The sequence below is a fragment of the Adelges cooleyi genome, unplaced genomic scaffold (genome assembly GCF_023614345.1).
Source record: "Adelges cooleyi isolate 19-005CV unplaced genomic scaffold, UGA_ACOO_1.1 ACOO_flye_CR_arks_rails_tigmint_CR_PRNA_2, whole genome shotgun sequence".
NCBI lineage: Eukaryota > Metazoa > Arthropoda > Insecta > Hemiptera > Adelgidae > Adelges > Adelges cooleyi.
In genome coordinates, this window is record NW_026095860.1 from 9,431,482 (window position 1) to 9,459,282 (window position 27,801).

Here is a 27,801-nt window from a genome sequence, read left to right on the forward strand (position 1 = left end):
TATCATTAAAAAAAGAAAAAATAGGGGTGGTATAAAAACGTGATAATTCTTTTCAATCTACCTTAAAAATATATTCCATATATTAGAATGACAAATACATGGGTATATTACACGAAAGGGTTTTTCGTCGAAATTTCACAATCACAAAAAATATTATTCTTATGCTTACATAACATTTTTTGTATCATATTTTTAATCGCGTACTTAATAAGAGTCAATAAACTAGTAACTACACGTGCTTTAAGTTTTATTAATTAACCGTAGATATCGAACAAACACCACTGTCTTATCAACAAACCTATAAATCAATATTGTCTTCGAACAGATATTTGCTCACTGAAAGGCCCGTTGCTTCTAATATGAAATTTAGCGGCAAGTTATGGAAGAAGGCAATAAATTAATGTAACTGAAATTGTTAGAATCGTACATTATTATTATTATTAAATTCATTATGACGTCATTTTTTTTCTCTTATTCGACGTAACTTTGACTTTAGTATTCTTTCTTTTTCCATAGTTCAGAGGTTTTTTCTTTTTCAAACTCGAGAAGTCTATTATGCGTCGTTAGTCTTACCTACCGGTTTTTTTAATAAAATAATACAAGTATTCACACTTACCGGTGTTTCTGTAGATGGCGTTCACCCTCTGCACGTGTCTTGTCATGACTTCTATGCACGTCTCTTCCCTGCCATACTTCTCGAAAAACAGATGGTCGGCTTGCAAGTAAAGCATGCATGTCGTCTTGCGATTGTCCACGAACGGACTTAGGCCTTTCTTCCTGGTCTCGAACGGGTCGTAGCTACCGTCGTCCACCACCAGATTGCTGCTGGCCTCGTCTCCGGCCACAGCGACCAACACCTTTCGTTGGTCAGTCGGGTCGTACCAGTTGGGTTTGGGCGCCGAAGTCTTGCTGCTGCTCGTGGACGACTGCCGACTCCGGTTGACGATGGTGCCATTTGGCGATCTGATCAGGATCACGCCCTCTGTGTCGTAGGTCTGGTTGACCAAACGGTCGGCGCCGGCAACGTTGTTTTCGACGGACCCGTCGTCCATATAGTCGAAACCGTCGTCGACGGACCGACGTCTCCGCCGGCGGAGTTTGTGCAGCTCCTCCGAACGACACCCGGTCGATTTGGGTCGCGCCACGTCCGACATTCGGTACACGATGCTGTGATACGGCAAAACGGGGCCGTGATCGACGAACCGCGACGACGGTTCCACAAAGTACTCTTCGGTGGACGTGCTGATCGTGCCGTCGAACAACCCGTCCGCAGTAACTACTCCCTTCACGCTGGTTCTCTCATCGTCTAAGAACAAAAGCAAAAAAAACCATGCAATTACAAAACATTTTCATAGTGTATTTTTTTACAAATAATTTTCTTTTCGTTTTAGTCTAACTAAAAAGTCAGTCTTATTTTCAAAGCAATTAAGCGTCTCGCTGCGTTCCCTGTATCTTCGAATATATCCACTTATTTAATATACTTTTTTTTCTTCGCTTTTGTCGGAAATCTTGAAATACTTCTAATATACTCGTCGTTCCTAGATCCTGATTATCAAGCACAACATTTTGACTTATAGTACATCAAGTTCCACCCAGGTACTTTTAAGAATTTGTTGCTGTCTTACAGCGAGCACATAGTGTATTTGTATAATTTACATTAAAGCATATTTGTACTAACCGTCTAATCACAAACTGTGAGCCAATTTAATGTACATGTTCATCAACTTTCAGTTATGAATTACCTTTTATAGATATAAATGTATGAACGTAGAATGTTTATAATAGTATTAATAATACTTGGTAGTTTGTCACTTTACTTTTAATTAGATTAAAAACAGTCGCGCGCAGACATGGAATTTAACAGAAACGAACAATAATTATTATTATCACATCCTCACGCTCTCTTACATGTAACAAATTCATTATTATTCTACGTAGTAGAGCGCCCAGCATGATGCTTCACAGTATATTATAATGTAATGACCGACTACCAATAAATGTAATTATATGCTCGAATAGAATCCAAAAGGTAACGAGTATAACTTCACAGAATATTTGCATCGACTAATAAATTATGCGAATATGAAAATAACACAATGTTTCAAGCATGTGTTCCGTTCTTGAAAATACAAAGCGCGGCAGATAATATTTAACATAATATTGCGATTATTCAACTTTATACAATACCCATAAGCCTGCATTATACGAAACATAGCCATCATACATTTTAATGAAATACTGGCCGCATTTGCAAGTAGGTGTACGGAGTAATACGTTTATTTGAAACGTACAACAATTAGGTGATTTACACATAACTATTATTTAATAAGCCGCGCGCACTTAGTTGGCATTTCTGTAAACGTAAATAATTCATTGAGCCGTGATCGTTTGGAGGCGTTTTCGCTTAGAGTATTGCGGTCTTCGTGATGTACTTTGTAGTAGACATTGAGAAATGTTTGAACCCAAACAATGGCGTAACCATAAGGAAATATTTTAATTAGAAAGAGATGTAATTTATGTTTAAACTGAACAATTAATTTTGGAAATTATATTTTTTTATTTATACAAATTTGATTTTATAAGAGTTTTAAAATTTCTAACATTTTATAGACTTAACAGTTTTATGAGATACATAAAATCTCTAATGCTGAGTTAAATTATGACGCACTATGATTATACACCATCTGTCATATCAAAAAACATGTTAAACAAATTTCGAGCTCTTTTCACTTGCAACTGTGATAACGACAAAAGTTTGTGGTCAACCTTCCCTGAAGAAAACTCAAATAATTATAGTGCATTTGCCATTTACAATGTTACGAGCGGGGCTGTAGGCAAGACGAATACTTAGTACGCATCTTAATTCTCGGGTACGCAAAATAGATGTTACGTTAAGGCACGGAAATACCAGTCCCACATACACACACTTAAACACTAATTGATCCATTCGATAAATGTAAGTTTCAAACTAGTTTCCTTAAACAGACACACAACTGCTGTTTTTATTTATTATACCCAACGAAAATACTTCGTTAGCTCACTGTAAATGGTTGTTAAGTAAAAAAAACAGAAATATTTTATTATAAGCCCTAATGAGATGAGATTTTTTTTTTATAAAAGTAGAAATATCAAGGAAATATCACTTATTATAATAAAAAGTATTGAGTTAAACAAATTATCCGTACATATAATATATATAATATATATCTTAAAAAAATACGGACTATGTTTAGTCCGTATTTTTTTAAGATAAAGACAAATCGAGTTTTCTAACGATCAACAACGGACTTATTCGCCGACAGGGCTCAATTTAAAAACGCAATTCACTAAAAACAAAAACAATATACTTAAGCCTACTGAGTACTAACATTTAAACATTTTATAATGTCATAAATAATGCAATTCAATCCTCGTTTGATGAATTATGAAGATATGAACTTTAAAGCGTTCAGGGGATCACTTCTAAGTACTATAAATAAATAATAAAAAGGAATTATATAAATTGACTTCCAAGAAGTAAAAAAATACACCAGTAGAACGGTATACATGCTCTTAGGATAAAAAAAATATTACAATTTGCGAATATTAAACTTTTATAGTAAATGATTGTATAATAATAAATATTATACAAAAATTTCGTTTTGAATATTTAATATGCTATGTTTTTAGCAAATGTAAGCATTCGCGATGACATTTAGTTAATATTTATACCGTCTTTCGAACGTACACAACCATAGTAGTAAAATTTAATATGGAAAACTCCACGAGTCAATCCTACAATTTTTGCAAATGTACATAAATGGAATTTGCGTTTTTTATTATTATTATATAACAGTTAGTACTACAAGTGGGCCGTAGATATAATCTCGATGCCAAGTACATTAATTATTTATACAAAATTATGCGTTTTTTTTATTATTAAAATTTGACCCATAAACAAAAATGTGATGTTAGACACAACAGTCATAATCTAAAAATATAACTCATATCTATAAAAGATGATTTCGTTTGTATTAATCGACACGTTTTCTATATTATGAACTTTCGGATAAATCTATTTGGAATATTTTTCAGTAGTAACCTTATTTTTGTAGTTACAATGCTCAACAAAGACGTATTCGTGCAGACGATCTCTATGGAACGGAGATCTTAATATTCAAAGTATGTTTTAAGAGGTCCAATTTTCCGTACTGCTCACCTATTGAGGTTTTATTCAGCGATCAATAGCAAGTAGAAACGGGGGAAGATGATGGTTGAGGAAGATAAAATAGTGGATGAGTAGAGAATATTACGTTGGTGTAGTAGAAGACAACAGTGAGGAATAGATATAGATAGAAAATGTGAGCTGAAAATGCTAAGCGAAAAGATTGGGATAAAATAAAATCTAGGTGAGACCCAAATTTTTAAATTAAAAATCACGAGTCGAACATTACCTAGATTGATTCTCAATCCGCCACTAAGAAAAGGAAAATATAATTAAAAGATGAGAAACAAACAAATAATGACTTGAACCTAGTCAGGCAGGTAGGTAGTAGTAAATGATTGAATTTCAGTTTATACAGTAGTTTATATATTACCAGCATACAACTTATTCATTAATTTAAGTTGTATATTTGTTTTAGCTTCGATTATAAATTGTTGTGTATCGTTTCGATGGTATCCCTCGTCGTTTATACTGTTATTTTGTTTTATACGGATAAAACAACAATGACCCCGTTTGCTCCTAACAAAACGTGGTTCGTGCAGAATTTCTGCACATATGTTTTGGTTTATTGTCGACGACCATAGAAAGTTTCCCCTATATTTCGACAACTTGACTACTTTTGCGACACAACTTTAGCAAAAATCGATTTTATTTTCGTTTTACTAAAACCCGCTGTACGGATAAACAATAAGGGCTAAAATATATTCTATTCTATTATCGTTTACCGCTGTCCACCGCACGCTGTCATGTAGTATGGCATTGTCTTCCACAAGTAGTGTAAAGCTTTCCTTTGATTTCAGACGCCTATTATTGTTTGTATACGCCTGTGCGCTTAATTACGGCTTTACCAATTTGGTCGGATATGTATGTTTTTCGACAATAACAATTGTATTGTTCGTTTTAGAGTTCTGTTTTGTTTGGTCGATATAATAATTAAATGCGGCACGCTAAAAGTGTTTGACGGTAATTGATTTATTTTTTGGCGGACGCAAAACTAAGAAAATGTTCGAATTCAAAAATAAGTATTATCAACCAGCGGAACAATTGACCGTGAATGAAAAGTAGTTTTTAAGTATCCGACCCAAACCGATCAAACAGCTTTACCAGCGTATATATTGATGATTATGGCCCAGCGTTTCTGTCGTCAGCAGAATATCAACGCGCCGGGTTCCGGTCTATATTTTCGGAAACGGTTCTCTTCATGGTTAAACTGAGTATTATAATTTGAAAACTTTGGGAAATTCACTGTACGGCTGTACCGTTGCATAACCGATTTGATTTTCTCGATGCTGTAATCCGCAAAAAAAACCCGCACTAACAGACACAATTTATACTGACAAAGCTACCGCCAAGTATATAATGATACGATTATGCAAACGTCGGCAATCAACAATACGTTAGTCTAATTAACTTTCGGGCTATTCAGTTTCAATTGACACAAAGTTTTTCCAAAATCTCTTTTAAACATTTTGTTTATTTTCACTATTGAAATTGTATCATCGGATCGATCTGTATAATGGGATGAAATCAACATATTTTAATCAAACTTTTGCTATAATAAACAAAATTACGTTGAAAGTTTTATAAATTTCTTCTCCGGAGAAGATATGTTTAATAAATGCCGTTTATCCTTTCATTTATTTTACGTGGCACAAATTAAAAACTTGTATCCAAATTTAGCTCAGTATCACAACAATTGTAGTGGTATTATAATGTAGCTCGATTTTATTTGTATCCATCTATTATCGAATAGTGTTAGAAACAAAACTTAAAAAACAAACAAATTGTAATCATAGTTTTATACAATTAAAATTAAAGTCAAGCGCGAGTTCAGAGTCAGTTACGTTTAAGTCGTATGAATTTGAACTAATAACATTTTAAAATAATTTGTCACAATTAATAATTCAACGTTTCAGGTTATTACACGTGTTTAACCAAATCAACGAGGTTAAACAGATTAAAAACAAACTTTTGCGACCCAAGGTTCGCATTCGATTTAGGTACACCATTACACTCATGAACATGACAGCGTGATAGATGGGTTTCACTTGGATGGATTTTAAGGAGTGAAAACCCCATCGATTTAGCTATTTCATTAAGACTGGGCCAGATTTTGCTGAATTCATTAATTTACTTCACAGACACAATTACTAAACGGAGTTAGTATCGGAGATTTATTGAACAAAAAATACATCCATTACGACCAAATCACATTATCTATGATCATTAGAAGACTCGAAAGCCAAGTAGAAATAGCTCGGATTTCGAGGGAAAAAACATTATCGCTAACACCTAGAAGCTTTGATGGTCCAAAGACTTTATTATGACATGTATTTACATTGAAACAATAAGGCAGTAATAGCGATAACTGTTTTGCTACGAGGCGATTAAAAAAAAAAAATTGTTTTAAAAGTAAATTAACAATGTCACTATTAAATAGACAAGTTCTATATAATTAATATTTAATAAAGACTACTATATATCAATTATGGGTACAATGTAATTTTGTTAAATGTAAAATTACTAAAAAAAATTTAGATATTTTATCCAACAATGGTTTTTACTTTTTAATTATAAGAAGTATTATATTACGCTTGTTGAAAAACTAAACAAACCTAAGACTAAACATAAATAAAACGCCTTATTTGTTTTTCTTTACAAATTAGTTTCTCTCGACAACGGGATCATAAACTTTTTTCTTATAAAAAACCATACCTTTTTGTTTCAGACATGGTACGTTAATTATTATTACACATTAGGTTTTCAGTTAACCGTAAAATGGGTTCAACCCGTATTGTTTCGTATTTTCTGTATGTGCACGAATGTATATGAGTTAATTCGGGTTCACGATATCGTTAAACCCGCCTACTCTCGGTGTGTCGATCGTCCGTTAGGACAGAAGGCGCGTGCGTTTCCCAAAATAGATAGGTACATCACAGGACTAATAATATTATAAAGTTTTAAACAAAGGAAGGTACACCCATAACGTAGCAATATGTGCTGAACTAATGGCAACGTGTACGAAGGGAGAAACCCCTGTTATAAACTTATGATACATATTTTATACATAGAATTAACATGATACTCTTTCATGTACTTATAAATTTATTAAAATGTATTCACAAAGATCAAATTTACTGTTCGATCGATGCTTTATTACGTCGAGCTCAAATTCGTTTTATTCCCTAATGGTTTTGCTCAGTCCAAAATTGATACGGTTTACTTCTTAAGCATTAAAAATACATTTTAGACTGAAAATAAATATATAGTTGTATCTACTATAATTATAGTTAATATAAAGAGTTGGGTCAACTAAATGTTTAGTTAGCAATACACATTTAGTTGACAGAAATTTGTTTGTACTATTTTACATGGTTTACACGGTTACACCTATAATTACTAATTGGCTTTGCCAACGTTTTGGAAGCCTTTAATTTTCTATCTTCAGGGCTGTAGAGGTATACTTTTTACCACGTGTTAATCTATTATAGGATATTAATATTATAATATTTAAACTAATACATTTCTCGAATTTGTATTTCCCATCGTTTAAAATTCCATTTAAATACGTCAGTAGAGCGTGTAAAGTGAGATCTAAAACCTAATGTGTCTGGGATCACCCTTGGGTAACTCGAAACTAAAATTGCGGTTTGAAAATCAATACCGATCCGTTTTTGTGAACTGTATATATATTGTAGTCCCTTTGGCAAATAAAGATATTAAGCGATAAACAGGATAATTACACGAGAAAAACGTTCATATTTGAAATTCTTCGCAGTAAAGTTATGAAATACATGAACCGAAATCAACGGTTGGATCGAAAAACGTTCGTTTGTATCATAATAAAATCGTCAGGCGCGGAATTCGGAATCAATGGCACCATAAACAAGAAAATATTTTTTTTTTTTTGGGAGGGGGGGAGAATAATATTCTTATTATACATTGTATAAATAAGCCGCAGAACGAGGGAGAGCCAATACTCGATGAAATATCTGATAAAATTCGGCGTGCTATTTGTATTTTAAACGATACCGACTATTTAGGCCAGGCGAGATGTGAAGGGAGAAAAATGTATTTTTCACGGGCTGCCAGCCAGTTTCCCAAACCGAAAATCTGAGATTTCTTCGATTAGTTTTTAAGGCCGAGTACGTCTGACTTAACAATTTTAATTGAACAAAAATAGGTTTTTTATTAATAGAGAACTTTCAAATTATAATTACGTAAAACAATATTGTATATTGTCAGTAAAATGTTGTGCAAATGAAGTGGGAAAATACACATTTATTTTTTTTTATTTAACCGTAAAGCTTTGAAACGGATCCCAGAAAAATTGAATTCGCCTATTTTTATCGTTATTATTTATTTATGTATTTATGATCGTTTTGCAGATCAACGATAATTCAGTACATAAAGAGAGTACAAAATATCCCTTAAAAATATCCCCAGGCGACCGCCGCGCCGTTAGTATATTCCTTAGCTATAAAGTTTAAAGCAAACTTTGCAAGTAGCGGTATATAAGAACCCATTCACCTTCTACCGAATTAAAACTTCATATTAGAATGCCTTGAAAAGTTTATTTCACGTAGCGCTAGGTGATGCGATCGAAAAGTTGTACAACAGGCATGAGGCAACAACCAAAAATTTACTTAAACAGAAAATATAAATAAGTAATAACCAGCTATTAACATAGAGTTGTTGCAACTCACACAAATTTTACGTTATCTGGCAAAGGAATGCCCTCGCCGGTATTACAAATTACAATACCTATATAACAAAAATTAATACACAACGTTTACTACACAACCATAAAAACCATAGAACACTACTTTTTTAGAAGTATTTCAGTGTTAAAATGTATACACAACTGTAGTGAGGCCATCAGTAAAGTATAAAAGTGAGTGTTGGTCGTTGGGTATTTAATCAAAGAACAATTAAATAAGCTGAAACGAGAATGTTTAAAAGGATATGTGGAGTGACCAAATACAATTTATTTAATTTAGCTGAGTAGATAAACATATTTAGTAATTGCATATTCAAACAATGTTTCTACAATTGTATTCTTAAAATAAGTTTCTCTATAAAAGTTTTACTCGAATCCCGTTATAAATAAATGCATTATATTTACCTTATACAACCGGAGGCCTTAAGATTAAAAAGTCTAAAACGTTATAATTTAGTTAGAGAATTGTTTATACACTTGAAAAAACTTAATTAACACAGTAAATTCATACGATCCCGGTCGTCCCACATATTTGAACACCAACACACTGAACAAGACAAGTGAGAGGCCCGAGGAGGGGTTTATGCTACCCAATCTTCTAATGTAGCCGAAAAAAGTTTTTGAGAATACGGGATTGAAATTATGTAGTACAATATAGGTAAAAAATAGACATACCTACTTGTAAATTGTAATACAAGTCGCAAACAAATTAAACAAATGTTTTTTCAGACATATTAATTTTTTTTAATGTAAATATTACTCATGCATTTCATATTACTCGTGCAAAATAATAGCGTTGTCAAAAAAAAGTTATTGGACTCGGCGAAAAAATACTACTATTTTTATGAAAGAGAAATAGCATTCTTACTAAAAACAAATAACACATACATTTGTTTAGGCATACAGTATTTCACACAAACAAAATACTGAACCCGAGGGCGTATGGATAAGTATATTATTATTGCTTTATCTAGAATGCTAGGCAGTTGTTGGATTTCTTTAAATCAACCAAACAAAGACGCGCTTCTGTACATTTTCTTTTGTAAACGAAAAACAAACAAAAATATGCCTCGTAAGTATTTGGCGTTAGATGAAAACAATTTAACTCAACTGCATAAGAACATGCATATACGAAAGCAAACGTCAACTAAAATCGAATAATGTTTTATAAGACAATAATAAATTAGGTTTACTCTGATAAACTCTTCACGCCTTTTCGTAAGCTACCTATACACAATAGTGTGTTGATTTGTTTAACTATCCCTCCAAACATATTTTACATTATAATAAGCAGCGAAACGCATACGGCAAATGTGTTCCAAAATAAATCTTCTTTTCCTAAACTCCATACAGAATTAATAAACTAAATTGCCTACCAATGACAAATAATAAAACTACTGAATCAGACTAAATATCTGTGAAAGATGTGTGGTTATGATCACAAAATATACAACAAAATGCATTATTTTACAGTTTTCAATGATTGTTTATGATATGAACCCAAAAAGTCAATTGAAAATGTTCATTTGTATTTTTAGCTGTTTCAAAAGTGCAAAATTCCACCTCCGTGTGGTCGTTCATTCTGATATTCTTTCTCCACATTTCTTCTCTACTTATTATCAATTTTCGATCTCCACCAAACAACTTCATTTCCATAAACTTCTTTTTCTGTCTACCTCTGTAATATATCTCTACTCCAATCTCTCTTACTTGTTTTGTTTTTTCTCATCTCTTCAACATGCCCAAGTCCAACCAATCTATTGACTATTACTATAATTTGTTCACTATTGTTGCATCTTACAAACTACTCCTTGTATATCATATGCTCTTCTGACATCACAATTTGTTCACCTCCATCCCCTTCGATCTTCATTACTAATATTTAACTCTATATAAGTATTTTGTTTGTACGTATTTAGTCATTCGTGAAGTCAATTTCTTATAGTTTGATAGCTCCAAACGAAAAACAAGCGTAGCCGACGACTACAAAAATGTTGAAACTGGTGTACGTCAACGTTTTTTAAGTACATATGTATTTGTATTATGTATACCTTCCAAGTATCCAGTATAAGCTTTGCCCGGGTCAAACGGTATTGGCCGATCTCCGGCACCTTCGAACACCACATCATCAGCAAACAGTTTGTCGTCTGGCGTCAGCAGAATTTTGAACGTCCTTCAAAAACAAAAAAATAATAAATAACAAATAACAAACAAAACAATATTAAGACACACTATTACGTTAGAAATATAAGACCGTCAGTGTCATTGGGTATGCAAACAATATAATATGCTTTGTGTATAATTATGAATGAAGAAGGTCGCCGTTGGTGAAAAAAGATCAATATAAGCATCGGCACGGCGCGTCAATCGATTGATAATTATTATTATTATATAATATATTATTATAATTAATATTGCATGTACATATATGTAAACAATCATACGTTATTGAACGTCAAGAGTACTTAGCATATATAATAATTAATATACTCTGATGCGGAAACTATATGATTCTCAAAATCGACGCGGAAACTACTGCTAGATGCGTGCGATAGGGCAAAACCGGTGATAACTCAAGACTTTATCATACCTAAAGTAGAACAGACAATAATTATTACCCTGTTAATATGACGGTCGTATAGACGGATCGATCGATGCTGTATTAAAATTAAAGTAATTCTTGGAACTAGCGCGGTGACGTTGACTTAAGGAAAACGTTAAGAAAAAACTATTTTAAAAACAGATTTGTCTACGACGTTAGGGTATATTCCGTATAAAATATATACAACATTTTTCCACAATCGGCATTGCCCATTACTGTTATTAGAGATCGAGAACCTACCTACATCAGTAAAAGCAACATTCTAATAATAATATGTCAGTTTATAGGGCAATCGACGAGGGCTGTGCTGTACACAAACTTTATTAACTTCCCCTTAATAACTCACCCTGTCCATCAGTAAAACATCCAAGACAATAGATCTCCAGTTAAACAAACTCTGGGAAGAAGTTCATATTCAATTTAAAAAGTCATTGTTATAAATGCGAACGCAGACAAAAAAACTTTAAGAAGAACCCTCGAGCGCGCGTCGAAGCTTTTGAATAGTTTGCATACAATCACAATGTTGATTTTGCGGACGGATTTGACTACCGAGAAAACCGTATAATATTCTTGATGGGTTTCGACAGTGTTTATATAAATTTCTTTGTTTCTAGAAAAGTTAAAAGATTTTGTTTTTAAATACTCGACGGTCGTCTCAGTGGTTTATTTTATTTCAGTGTTTAGTCCTTAAACGGATATCCGCATAAAAATAACATTAATTATTTTCCAGAATTTTAACTTTAAAAGTATAGTTAATAAAGTTAATTTCCATACTATTAAAGTTACTTTTTCTTTAACATAGTATTAACGATTAATTGCTAGCAATAAGATATTGGCTATTACAAGTCTGACTAATCGATTCTGGGTGAGATAACACATTTGTGGGATTTCCATTTTAAAACGTGGAAATTGGGCTGCAGTCTTAAATAGTAATTATTTTCCAAAAAAAAAATGAGATTTCTTTAAGTTTTTTTTTAAATGCCAAAAGAAAAAGAAGGAGTGTATTTTACATATTATTTAATTTATTTATATTGCACCAAAGGGCGGCCGAGTAGTCAACTAACCTGATGGTTAAACGATGTGTACAAAATAACATTTAAGATTGCACCGTTAAATCTTCACGATGAACCGGTCATGTTTTATGCACAACGGTGTCAATTAGCGATAATAATTAGTACTTTTTTTTATCACAGTAATTGAGATTTTACCCAAATCCGCGAGACTCCGGCCACATTTAATGTAGAATGAGGGTGGGAGGTGCTGCAGGGGGAATTGACTTGACACAATTCGACGGCATACGTGACCCACATACTCGGATTTCAGATAGAAAATAAATAAAAGTACACACACACGCACAAATATATTATATTCCATGGCTTCGGAAGCCAAACTTCTCAAATGTCGTGGAACGGCGATGGCGGAGAGCCAATTTGAATAATAAAATATTTTTATTACACCACACGCATGGAAATAGTAGTGTACTTGTGCACCGACGGAGGGGTATCATCTCCCTTGACCTTTTTTGTACGCATATGTATATAATATAAGGGTGAACCTCTTTGAAAAAACTTGGAATTTATGAACAGTCAATGACGATTTATGAATAGACGTGTCTGAATTTCAAGTAGTACCTTCCACTGTGTAACTGAAACACATTGATTATTATCAGTAACTTGTGGCATGACATTTTGTTAATTTTATACGATACAGGGTTTTTAGGATTATTAAAACACAATACCGTGCAAGATTTAATTAATTTTACATTTTATGTTTTATCTTATCATTAGGTATGTTACTATCTACTCATTTTGTAATATCAACCTATATTTTATACAACTATAGTCTATAGCTATCTTACATTTATATTTTTATATAATTTTTTTATATTTAGATTTGTATTTTGGGTTAACATTTTTTCCCTGCAAAATCAACCGAAAGTTTCCGTTTTCCACCAAAACGACCCTCGAGCGTTATCAATATTTTTGTTGGCTGCCAAAAGTTATATCCCGATTTCCGCCTAAATAAATTAAAATTTGTAACTACATTAGCCGTACACTTTTTTTATATCCTCAACCGAACTAAAAAAAAGTTGAAAAGCTTACTAGCTAATGTAGATTGTAGTGATGAACACTAAATATAATTTTAAAATCCTTATTTTAATTCATTAATTGATAGTTTTCTTTATGATAATTATTGAAAGAGTAGCACACAATTTTTAAACCTGTGCAAGACATTACAATTAAACCAACAGAATGTCTTAAGCGTTTTAAAGGACGAAGGAAAATGTTTTATGTATTTAATCTGTGTAAGGTTTTAGAGTTTTAATACACTCAATTTTAAAATTTATATATTAGTTTTATGTTTACTAGGAAATTTGCGCACACATAACAACTATATTTACCTAAAAACTAAATCCAAATATTCAAATTTCTGAACATTATTTATCACATGTTCATCAAGTATTTAGCATTCACATAATTATACCTAAACATTTAGTAATATTTATTTTGTTTAAAATCTACCTATTATTTCTTACCGGTGTCTCTCACTATAGCACCCTATTTAACTTCCTAGCACTTCCGTACTCTCGTATTCTGTCAGTATGTAGAAAACATGTATGTTACACCAGCTGTTAGGCCAGAAAACTGATAATGCTGAAATACTCGGCTAACGGTACTGAAGCTAAGCTCAAAACAACGGTCAGTAGCTCATGAGGGATGGAGAATGATGTCTATCTAGTGTCCGAATAAGACAAATCATCCGATGTCCAATTTCTAATCTCTGACACGTCACATGAGACAAAGGGGAAACCTTAAGTACAGAGTTATACTCCAGCAAGTTTACCAAAACACGGAAAGCCGTACCTGTACAAGTTAGGTAGCAACACAGTTGCCTGAACCGTTTTATTAATGGGCAGATCGCACAGAAAACCACCGACAGGCGTTATTATATTATAGAATCTATAGAGACAAATAGGGGATAATTAAACACTATATTAAATTGTATTCCGGTATAATCGTGAAGCTCAATATAATAATAAATAAAATATGGTTGGCAACGGACAAAGACCGGTGAATGACCTTCCTCCGAAGAGCATTGAAACAATGAAATCCATACACACGCTCGTGACGTCATTAGCATGGACGTTATTACATACACGAATCCTTCGATATCTCTACACGCGTTATATTATAATATAATTTATACATTGTATTGTTCTGGGTTTTCGTCCAAAGAAAATAACTTTGGGTATGCACTCACCACTCTCTATATATATATATATATTATTATTTTATTTATTCGTATGGTATATATTATTATGACCTATACTTAAGGTCCTTGTATAAGATTTTAGTGGCACATAGAAATAGAAATGCCGTTGTCATTGATATCGGCCACAGTGTGCGTGCTTTACCTTATTTCCTGTCGTTGTGTTCGACGTAGTCACCTAGAGGGAAATATTGCTAAGGATACTCAAAACTCCTATAATAATAATAGTACAACACGCGTTACGTGACCGATACGACACTTCCTTATTGGAAAACTGTCGTTCGCCTTATTATTGTACAAGGTATACCTTTTCTTATATTGTACGCCATAGGTACACCACGTCCATTATATTGTGTAAGTCAATCCGCATTACATTGTCGTATAGTATCAATTGCACGAGCAATCAGATATTGCCAGACTATTTTCTATATTTTGTGTTACTACATGTTTGCACCGATAAAGGTATAGTTTAAAAAAATAACACTTTATAATAGTGACATTGCATAATGTTATATTTAGATAATATCCTATATAATGATAAAAACCGTCACCGGGAAAATAATTTGTTGACGGGTCGGAAGGAACAAAAAAGAAAAGGTTTATCAGACTTATATTTAAAAATATACGTGTTAAAAATATAAGTGTTGTTGAATAATTGTTAAGTTGTTTGTTACTAACGTAACTCACCAAATTTCCAAACACTTCCCATTTCATGACTCTTGTTGTTTAATTTTTTTATTATTCACATAAAAGTACAATTTTCTAGACGTATACGGTTATGTAAGATATATAAAGAAGTCTTTAACGATTTCTGATATAAAAAAAGTTTGTAATAAAAAATTAAAAAATTGAATTAAAAAAAAACAAAAATAGTGACTACCCACGCGTACACGTGTACCTTACCTCACTGTGTAATATCATTCATCCGTGCGTACATGCGCGTAATGTCTTTACACGACGTAATACCTTGTGGGGAAAAATGTCTTACGTTGAAAACACAAGTGTGGGTGTAATAGCAAGGAGGTTTTAAGTCGATTAAAAGTAAGACCCAATTTTTTCCCTAGGTCTGTCGGTCGCGTTTAACGCGAAATCCCGCGACACGCTCGAAAAGACAAGAATGGAAAATAACGAGAGAACTAAAACAATAGTATAGTACACACTTCTAGCTACACAGTCGGCGCGTACAAAAGAAACAAATAATATTCGCACACACAAAAGAGTGGCCAACATACAGCATGGAAATCCTCTGGGACCGTGTCAAAATTAATAATTTTCGAGGGAAATATATTAAGCCGGATAAAAACATAAATAATAATCATGTGGAACAAACAGCACCATACGAGTGTAGTGGAGTTTCCATCATAAATCATACTCCACGATATTATATATTCATTATGTCGCTGTCCGCTATGTCTTGGATCAGTAACTGGGTATACATAAAGTCAAAACGTGTCAACGTTATATGAACAAAGTTGTGACAAACAATGTAAATGCACATACGGTACGCAGCAGCGGTTTATTTAAAGCCATTAGATACATTAACAAAACAACGCATTACGCACATACAACAGCATTATATAGTCACGAAAGCTTTTTAGGTATTCTATCCAAACATTTACTCTGATAAGGATATTTTAGTATCGAAGTCTGAACTCTGAACTAAGGTACACGTTATTTGACTTGTTTTTTTTTTCATTACATCAGTCGCTAACAATGGCAGTGCGTCACCGACGAGTGTACTCGGATTTCAAACAGGAGCGTTTTGACACTGAATCGACAGGTCATGCACGTTTGACATTTACACATGGCGAGGATGACCTTTGTCACGGTAAAAAAGTAAAACATTATTTTACTGAAGTCTGAAATGAAATCTCAACGCTCGACATTTAAAAAAACGACCTTTTTTGTTATAAAAAAAAAACTCGCACACAGTTAACGAGTAAAAAGTGTTTATACGACACGTATAAACTTATAATAAACAATCTGCCTAGTTTTGTAGCTATTACCGTATTATATTTATTTATTTGGGTATCTACTGTAGGACATAACGCGTATGCTGTAACATTATACACACACACGCGGGTTACGGTTTAGGACAGTCACAAAGAGAACGAGAAACGATAGCGAGAGTCGGGGAACCTGATGGCATTGAAAAACGCCAAAATATGGCGTCAGTACTTCATATTATACAAGTCTCCAGCTATACTAGTATGTCACGTGTAACAGAACTGCAGCTCACACGGATTAAACGGCATGACGGCGAGCTGATTGGTATTTATATGGTATTGATGATAATTTTTCCATAAGTGTAAATGCTCAACATACGATGGACAATTCCTACGTCTCGCGGTTGAGATTCAATTTCAAGGATAGTATAACGTCGTTTCACGTTGCGACTTCACGACTAAAAGCGAATTTAATAGACGAATAACTATGACGGTACTTAGTGACAACTGACGCAATCGTTCACCGGTCGCATAGAATGCATACAAACAGCACATAGTAAATCAAAATAAAACAATATTTATTCTATTGAACATATGTTTATAAAGTACCGATACGTTTCAACATTATAATGCCTAATGAATTACATCTTTGGTCCCATGTAAGTTAATTTTTCACAAACATTTTATTTTCCGTAGATTTAAAGCTTGATTTTTGCTGATTTCTTTGGTTCAATTAGCAAAATAATTGGTAAATTTGACATAAGCCCTTTCTACCCGGGACCAAAGACATACAAATGTTTAATTTAAATTTATCCTTTAATACATATTAATACTTAATACCCAACGTTAATACATAATGTAGTGTTATGGATATGATAGTAATTTCTGAACCGTTCAATAGTGCTTAAAATGGTGATTTTACATTTTGGCACAAAATACACTACCGACAATGAGACAGCGGACAGTGGCTAAATTTGTCATAACTTGTACAGAAGCCACAAAATTGGACATCATAACTTTTCATAATAATCCATATAATTTTCCAAGTTATGGGTTAAAGAAAGAATAAGCCGAGATAAATAAAGTATCAATAGTTAACCGGCCAAAATATGATCTGAAGCGAGAAGAAACAACTAAAATAAATAGACTCCGAATTGGCCATACAGAATTGACTCACAGACATCTGATGGAAAAATAGGCCCCAGTATGTAAGACCTGCCGTATGGGGGTCATAGTGAAACAAATCCTGACGGAATGCCGCAGATACTATATACTACAATATCTAAACTGGCAAAATTTCAAACCACCTTAAGGAATCCCTCGGACCTGGCCCAGTGAATGCAGACAGAATTTTCAGTTCCTAAAGTAATATATGATCTCTATACAATTATCTAAGTTATAAGTTATATTCAATAGATGTATCGAATTAGTTGTTTTAATTATATTATATTTAAACTCAAATGCATAATTCAGAAAAAAAACCTATTTATTTTTTTTTTCTAAGTATTATGTAAACAAGATAATTATGACTAGTGGCCGAAGTTTGTTTGATACATAAAAAAATACACCGATATTGATTGTTTTAAAATAATTTATAAATACATATACTTATTTAGAATGCGGTTTTAATTTTTTTCTGACAAAAGTTGTAGCGAGGAACTAAATATTGAGATGTTTTTTTTGGTTACCATCCGAGTTCACAAAAACAAGGAAATACGAATTAAAGAGATTAAACTTAAAACTAACAAAGCAAAAACCATAAAAAACTTAAAAATATATAATCTAAAGATTTAATACATTTCAAAATAATATTCACCGTTATGGTAAAATTTACTGGGATTAAGTGCATATATTATTTAAATTAAAATATATACTAAAAAAACTATACTCGGTAAAAAAATAATATGTTTAAAAAAGCGAATAAGCTTTTTTAAACAAATTACATATTGTATATTTCAAAGAAATCATTTTTTTCCAAATGGGATATTTGATTAGTATTTTGCATGTTTTCCTTCAATCATAACTATAATAGCGAATGAAAAAATACAATTTAAATCATCAATTTGCAAGTTTAATAAGAAATATAGCTAACTTTCTTATACATAGCAAATCTTTTTTTTCTGTATTCCTCTTTAATTAAAAAATGTTATAAATATTTTTCTTTCTTTTTATTAATGGTTTTTTTTTTTTTTTAAACTTATCACCATTAATACAGTAGGACTTCGTGATATACATTACTTGCTCTATCTACCCTTCAGACTTCAGTGTCGTTTAATAGAAACTTGTCCGTCTAATTATTCCACATAACATCAACCTGGCCTTTTCTCGGCAACTCGCAACAAACCAACGTGTGTTCTGTCGTCTTTGCTCTTTGACTTTGATGGACAGCAATCAGTATACACGTTAACGCACGAGAAGGTTAACGACGGTCAATGATGATTTATTGTCTAAAAGGGGTAAAAAAAAAAGATCCAAAGAAAAACTAGTCCGCGAGCATTGATTGCATCGCATATTGCACGACATTTATATTTGTAACGAAATCAAATGACGAATACGACACAATAAAATGTACATTACAAAGGGTTAACACAGCCATAAAAAATAATCGCATTCAAAACCCTACCGGGTCATATACGGAATAAGCGTTTAAATGATACTATTATGAGGCATTAAAAGGCAAATGAATCAAACAACATACATGTGTAAATAATTATTACTTCATCGAAACAGTTAAACTGTTATAAAATATTGATATTTATTGTACTACTGTGGAATACAATTATTTTAATAGTAATTAAGTTGTAAGCAAATTTCAACAATTATTATTTGTTTATCGTAGCAAAACGTAGTATCGTTAGTACCATGGTTCTTACATTAATGCGAAAAACTGGTAAAAAAATTAAATTGTAATAGATGGAAACGTCCCGTTTTTTAACGGGTTGTCCTTTTATTTACGGCCCGTCCCGTCGTAATTTATAATATACATTATACAAAATATAGAAAAATAAAAACCATTAAACCTACTGAGGTAAAGAAAATTATTAATAGTGAAGCTACTTGATATTATTTTTTGTAGGGCATATCACATAAAAACGCAAGATGTTGCGTTAATAATTATAATTAATAATTTGACAACACAAGTGAGCACTTGTCTACAACATTTTGTGTTATAAATCCCATAAAGATGTGACTACAGCGTGTTCGCTCGATTTTCGATTAACAAAGAATTCCTCCATATTACAATGAATAATGAATGATCCTTTTGAGTTTTGACACATACGAAGTAACATAATTTGATACTGACGTTAATACTTTAACGTAAAACAAAACCGTTCAAAATTAATCATTCAAAACAATTTACTAACGCGCGACATTAACTTCCAATACTTTTGAGTGACATATAATATATCTGCAACAACTGTGAATAAGTGTGTAAGTCGAATATTGATCAAAATTGACTCAGTACGCTAGGATGTAGTCCGAGGCGTCTAGCATACCTTGAATAAATGTTTAACTTGTTGGACCAACAAGAAAACTATGAGAGAGATGTGAGTTATTAGCTAAGTAGAGGTTTATGGCAGCTGGTCAAAGTTAAAATCGCTCCCCTGTAAAACCACTGAAATCGACTTACACACTTATTCACAGTTGTAACAGATATTTAAGTGTTAATAACGAACGGGTAACGAATTGTATCAAGTAAATGGATTGTTGAATGACATACAATAGAGTGTTTTTCATCGTTAATAATCAGTAAATACCCAATAAAACAAGCTTATACTCGCATTTATCACACATAATATTGTTATACGGCACCCAACAGGCGATACAAATGACATCACGTTGTCTGATATATAAATAATATATAAACAGTGGCGGTTTTCCCGGGGAGGCAAGGGAGGCGGTGCCTCCCTTGAAAATTGAGGAAACTATGTACTTAATATTGTTATTATGATGAGATATTTTGGTTTACATTAAATATTTTCAATCGAAAATATTGGAAAAAATGTATATGAACAATAGTTTTGAAAGCGAAAAAAAAAATTTAAGAATTTGAAATAACGTCTCTCCGTATCAGCGGTGACCGTCTGAAAGCAACGGCCGCCGTCCACCGGCCGCTGCCTGTTGTTACTCACGTGGCATAAGGGCAGCCGGCGGAGGCGGCTGCCGCTAATGTCTCACGTTATGTTGTTGTGTTCACAACATGCACACACACACACATACATAAAATAATACGAATAGCGCATGCGCAATTCTCTGTGAGAGGCGACACAAAAATATTGCCTTTGTGGGCAACTGACCGATGATCGTTCTTATCTTGGGGAAGAAATGGGACATAGACATTCAGCATGTACATCAGCACCGACACTGCCAACAACAAAACGCCATTTCCCATTAACACTAAATTATTTATCAGCAGTCCCAATTTGAATTTTGATATCACTATATTTTTTACTTAATTCTGATACCGGTTTACTATTTGGCGTTTTATTTAGTTTTCTTAAGTTATTAGTTAATATATTATTATACTTATTAGCTTTATTTTTTTTTTCAAAATGAATCCTGTATATGACAGTATAGTGGTTATTCAGCAGCATCCATACAGGAAATCGTTTGCGATTATAATTTCATCTTTTGTAAATTGTATTTACATATGTTTTTATGATTATACATTTATCTTAAGTTCGTACATTTTAATGATAATTATTTTAATAGATGACCGGTAATGCGATTATAACTAATAACTAGGATAATAAGCAAATGTCTTCTCTTACAGTTAAAAAAGGAAGTATACCAGTATGAAGAAATTTTAGGTCTGGGGGTTTTGCGCTTTTTTTTATCAATAAGGGTACAAAGGTGTTGCCTCCTCAACAATTTAATGCCAGAACCGCCACTGTATATAAATAGTATATGCTCAGCGATCAAACAAATAGTTATAGTTGCACTTATTGGAAAACAATTCTGAAAACATAATTTTAAAATTTGTTTTATTAATATGATTAATTTTAATGTATAAATTAATTTATCAATCAATATTATAATACTATTGACTAAAGTCTTCTTATAAGTATAATAGTGTAAAATAAGTGTAATGTATATAAAGGAAACGTTTCAGAAAATAAATTGAAAAGCAATACGGATCCGGTATGGTAACTAAATAGCAATATTATTTTAATGTTTTATAACAAGGTGAAATCTGAAAATGTCCGTACATAAAGGTTTATAGTACCCTTGGCACGATAAAAAAAATTATATTTTATGTTTAGGCACAATATAATAATATTTTGAAAGTAAGTTATTGCATCTAAGCCCCATAGGCCATAACTGATTGACTCGACGCATTAAACGTTTATTACATAATTTACAACCAAATTTTATGGAGCGAAATAAATGTAGGATATTATATGTACATCTATATATATTTATATACCTCTATATATTGACTATAATTTATACGCAGTATATATAATAATCTATATACATGTAACAACATCGCAAGAACAATCGTATACTATGTTAATTACTTTTAAAAAAGGTTTTTTTTTAAGAAAATACAAATTTTAAATGAATCATTTTTTGTATTGTAGCCTTGTTGTATTCCATCGTCAACCAGAAAGTTTTCTTAAAGTCTCATGTCTTTATAACTATTTAATAATTAATAATACTAGAGTTGAGCTTTTTGAACTACTGGCATTGAATAACAAAAGTATTGTCATAAAAATGTTACTAATTTTCTTGTTTATAATAATAGTTTTATTATTTGTATAACAATACTAGCTATGAACAAATTATTTAATTATCTTCCTTTATCTATGAGAAAAGAGAATGGCGAGTGCACAATACTGTCGAACGTAATATTGCTTCGGTACATATTAGCTATTGGTTATTACGTATACACGACATCAAAACGCCTTATACTTGTAGTCCTATGTATTATAGTATTAGGTCAAAGTGCTAACAGTGGCGTTACGTATCGAGAACAATATTATTCACAGGTACTCGCGGCGACTAGAAACATATGATTATCACACGGTGAAGTATTTATTGAGTACGCTTTTAATGATTTATTATTAAAGCCCTATACGTGTGTGATCTTTTAATAATGATATTCATTAGTTAATTATTTATTTTATTATTATTAGCATTTCTTATACAATATTATAGCTTGACTATTATAATGGTTATTTTATATATCTAACAATTATTATTCGTCTTAACAATACTATAATATAGACCCTTTTCCGGTAACTGTATTGTTGGAGTAAAATGTTTATTTAAACAGACTCATAATATTTTGTTAGTGCAAAATCCGCGTTAGTGGTGTTTGCGGCCAGAATCAAGCCAAAAAGCCAACCTCATTTTTTGCAAATTTAACGCAAGCTTCATTTAAACTAAATCTAATGACTATTTGTTCAAGTATTTTTCTCTTAAATATATTTTGCCATTAACTAACATTTTTGCAGAAAAGTAATATTGACACTTTCTGGTCCGAGCCACAGATACATGTGGCTTGGGACAGTTCAGTTTAGTGTACAACTCGGAAACTCGGTTCTACAGTACGATTGGCTAGGAAAAACGTGGCTCGCCGCCACATGACTTTGTCGTTTCTGGTCTGTTTCTAGTTGAAATCGCTATAGTTGTGGCTATATTTACAAGCGACTTGACAAAAAAACGAAGCTCACGAAAATAATTATTAGAACAAAACTGTCGTGGGTGACTTAATCAGACTGGTCCACTTCCGTCATGGTAATACGACACCGCCGCCATTCGGTTCTTCTCCGGATTTTTTAGCGGTTTATCGGAATCGTATTATTCCATTAACGGGGTTTCCACGAAAGGCACACCGCCAGTATTGTTTCACGATTCATCGTACTGCTCTATATTATTAGGAACATTTTGTGGCTTCTACCGTAAATAATCTGTAGTCGGGCGGATAATCACAAAACCATATAGCGCCGAAGACGTGCAGTGCATGTCAAGTATGAAAGTCGGTCAAGATAAAACAACGGGGTAAAATGTTTAAAAATTATCTATAAAATAATCATTTAATACTTAATTACTATTAATATAATCCACCCAAATAAATGTTACTTTTTTTTTACAGAAGAAAATGTTGAGGGGAAACTGTTGATCACATGACATCCCCTAAAATATTCTTCTAAATAAATATTACTATACAGTACATTTTGACATCCTGAAAAATGTGTGTTAATTGTTAATAATACATTAAGTAATTTAGAAAATAAAAATTGGGAGGGAAGTGATATTGAAAAACTGTTTACCGTCTAATATTGTTTAAATAACATAGCCGAGTCAAATGAGATTAGAAAGTTACAATGGAAAACTTCTTCTCGAAACATTCCATTTAGCTTATCATTTTTTAACTATTTTTTTGTTTTTTATTATTATATTAATATAAACATGTACACAGTTATTTCATGGCCTGTGGCTTTAAAACAGTTTTTTTACAAACGCAACTAACTGATTCTAAAAACGTTATTATTGCTCACCGAGCGGCTTAACCCAAAATTAACATGATAACCACAGAAACGTGCAAAATATAAAAATGTTATTTGACTTCTCGGTAGGTAATTTTAAATAAAGTTTTTTTTTTATCCTATTGGTGGATTCCGAAATAAATATGCAAATACTACAACGATTCGTGAACCCAGTTAATCTTAATATAACGTTAAAGAAAAAAAAACTTAAACAGTCCAACTATAATATAATGAGTTCAATCATTTATAAAATAAATCTCCAAATTAATTTTTTGTTCCATTTATTTAAAAAAAAAAAATTGTAAAATTATAAATATTCCAAGGTACGAAAAAATGTTTTTTTTTACTTAATAATAAAATATTTTTTGTCACTTGGGGAGCAGCGTACATAAATAGTTACTTATTTATTTTTGTTTGAGGGCTGTTATTTTTACATTTAATAAAGGTGTGTTTTTAACGAATTTTTGTTGTTTATTAAGAATTGTAATGTCAACTTTATTAAAAAATAAACGTCACGTTCGTAAAAAAGCGTGCCCTAAAACTGAAATCCGAGTCAGAAATGATACGATTTATTACATAATATACAATAGACTGCGCAGAATAAAACGTTAAATCGGATTTTTTAGTAGGTATAATTATATAGTTGTTTTATGATTACAAAGACATCCTAATTTTCTACAGAGCGTTGTTATTTGTATTTAATTGTTTTATTTTTCACTTCATTGCCGAAATGATGATTATTATAATAGTTTACTCTTTCTTCGGTAAAAACGATGATGCGTATACTTAAGACACGGGTACGCGTTACTTTACTTAGTACGCGCTCAAGTCAATACGGCAGTACAAGGATCAAGAAGTGAACCGGCATGAAAAGGGGAGTATTAATATAATCAGTATGCGCAAGCTATAACAACCGTAGGTGCCTTCAAAACGAGGAAGATGGCGGTGTGAGGGTGGCTCAGCACAAAAGGGAAACTCTTGGTTATTAGTTCGAATAAAACTACCCTGAATAAAAGAAAGTAACCGCACCACCATCAAAATACTCTACACTGCTCGCACTCACAAGGCTTGTTTTAAAACTTTAACCATGATCTTTGTTCTCCGTATACCTATATACATATGTTGTGAGCATTACAAGCAAAAACTGTAACCGACATAACGTTTTGCTTCTCTGCACCTTCCTCGAAAGTAGGTAATAGTAATAATAATATACGTACTTAAAACAATTGGCTGTATTTTTCGTTCTTGAATTTCCCAACGGATCGAAAGGCTTTTTGATAAGAGTATATTACACGCAAAAACCGTTCTGACATTGGAAAATCTAACATAAGTAACGCCCTAAGCGTCACAAAGCTATGTAGGACTTGAACGCAATTAACTACAATCAGCCCAATCTAACCTAAACCTACTCAGCAAGAGCTACTTGGATTAATGAAAATGTGCTAATTTAGAGAAAATTCTAAGCACAATTGAAGTAACGCCAAAGTATTATTATAGTTATTGTAGTGGTTGGCATATTATAACGATTAGGCTTAATACTCGTACTAGCAAACTGATCGTTACTATTTTGTATTCATCGTTTAACGGTATAATATATACTTATATAGCATACATAGATATCCTTAGCTGTATAGAGACTGTTCACTGATAAATTATGATAAAAACAGTCTTTCTAGAGAGACCACAACAACATAACTCGTACTGTTGGCCGTATGTTCACCCAACATTATGTATATTATTTAACGTTCATTTACAAGAAAAATATGGCGTTTTTCCAATAACAGGAGCGAGAGATAGAATACTTAAAAAAATAACTATACAACCGTACCGATGTCCACTGTACAGCTAACAATACCTAAGGGTAAAAATTGTTCGCTTCCGGCACTCTTGAGTGTTTCAAGTACAAAACACTCTTTATCGGAGAATGCATTCAGAGTACGGGTACCCAACAAAGGTTTAAGAAAATATGACAAAAGTATACAAAAGATATGGCCAAGTTCTATTCCTATTGATTTATTAGATTCCTTTACATGCGCAAGACTATTTTGATTTAAAAAAAATGGTAGAGCAATGTTTAGGTCAAAAATACCTTAATATATTTTTTTAAGAAATTAAGGTGTAGGCAATTTTTCACAACTTCAAAATATCTTCAACTAAAACTATGATATCAGTGTATTATAGGTTGTTAAATTGTTTTAGCTTACACATCGTTAATTTATATTATTTAAAACGGATTTAGTACAAATTACTAAACATGACAAATTAACAAAAGCTGATAAGTTTGAGAAAGTGAGGAATTTTAAAATTTACCCTTTCGAATGGCTTTTTTAACAATTATAATAAATTAATGCAAGTTATGAGTTATAACATGTTAATTCCACAACTTTTTATAAACTTAAATTTCGTTCGTAATACAAATAAGTTAGTTTTGTGATTTGTACTAATAATATTGCAATTATTTATTTAAAAACATAGTATAAAATGTTTTATAACTAAAACGTTTTGACGTTCTTGGAATAGGAAATATTAATTCATTATTAAATTAAAAAACTATAAGTTATTATAATTTATACCATGATGGGTTAAATAAAACAACTGCTAACATTATATTTTGTTAGGTTGTTTTTCTAACTTTTAACCAAACTTAACAACAACTCACAACTCGCGAGTCTCGTTAAATGTAAAGTTCAAACAAAAATAGACTTATAAGACCACGTGTGTTGTAACTAAGATTATCATACGACAATTAATCATCTCTGACTGACACCCAATCCGTTTAGCGAACGCGTTTAATTACTATAGCCGTACGGTCTAAGGCGCTGCGGAATAAAATCCCATCCGTTGTAAGATCAGATCATTTTAATTGGTTTTAAGATACTTCCTTACACCAATCCTCTAATAGCATGTTCTGAGAACAAGTAATCGAGTTTACCCACCCGGTTAATTGGTAGTACCTTAAAACCGTAACACTAAATGCAATGTTAATTATGTTTTTCGTAGCTAATTATAAAAAAGGGTAAAATAAAAGCTACATCTGATAAAAACTGGTTTTAATAATTATCTAATTCTTTCAATTTTTCGATCTCCAATTTTTTATTAAATTACTAAAAATCACAAAAATGTTTAAACTCGGAGATCTATGGAGACTTTGGTGCAAGTTCTAGCAACATTATTTTATTTTATTTTATACTCATAAATAAATTATATCAATCATACATCTCTAGAAATAGAGCCTAGAACCGATCGAAACAAACTGGTAGTTTTCCTAAAATCAGGATTCCCGAATAAATAATGCTGGATTTGAATTGTTTGTCGTAATTAAAAAGTAAAGACATGTTACATATTATTATACACTATACAGTATCACCTTTGATAACTGACGCATGATAAACGAGAATGGCGCACTGAATATTTTACACAGGAAAGCGTACCAAAAAACAAAATGTATATAAATATCTATTCATCCATATAGTGTAAGTGTGTGTGCTCGACTAGAAGTACGAAACTGCTAAAGTACAGGTTACAAGTACCGAATATCCGCATAGGGACCATCATGATGATGG

At 32.2% G+C, this 27,801-nt stretch overlaps 1 protein-coding gene across 1 annotated transcript in view; it reads right to left on the bottom strand.

The window, feature by feature from the left end:
- Positions 1-27,801, bottom strand: part of LOC126833894 (disintegrin and metalloproteinase domain-containing protein 10) — a 74,743-nt gene that overhangs the window by 22,665 nt on the left and 24,277 nt on the right. The window contains exons 3-4 of the mRNA XM_050565472.1: positions 10,976-11,097; positions 617-1,306 (exon numbers count right to left, since the gene is read on the bottom strand). Coding sequence (XP_050421429.1) covers positions 617-1,306; positions 10,976-11,097 — 812 coding nt within the window. The remainder of the gene's footprint in view (positions 1-616; positions 1,307-10,975; positions 11,098-27,801) is intronic.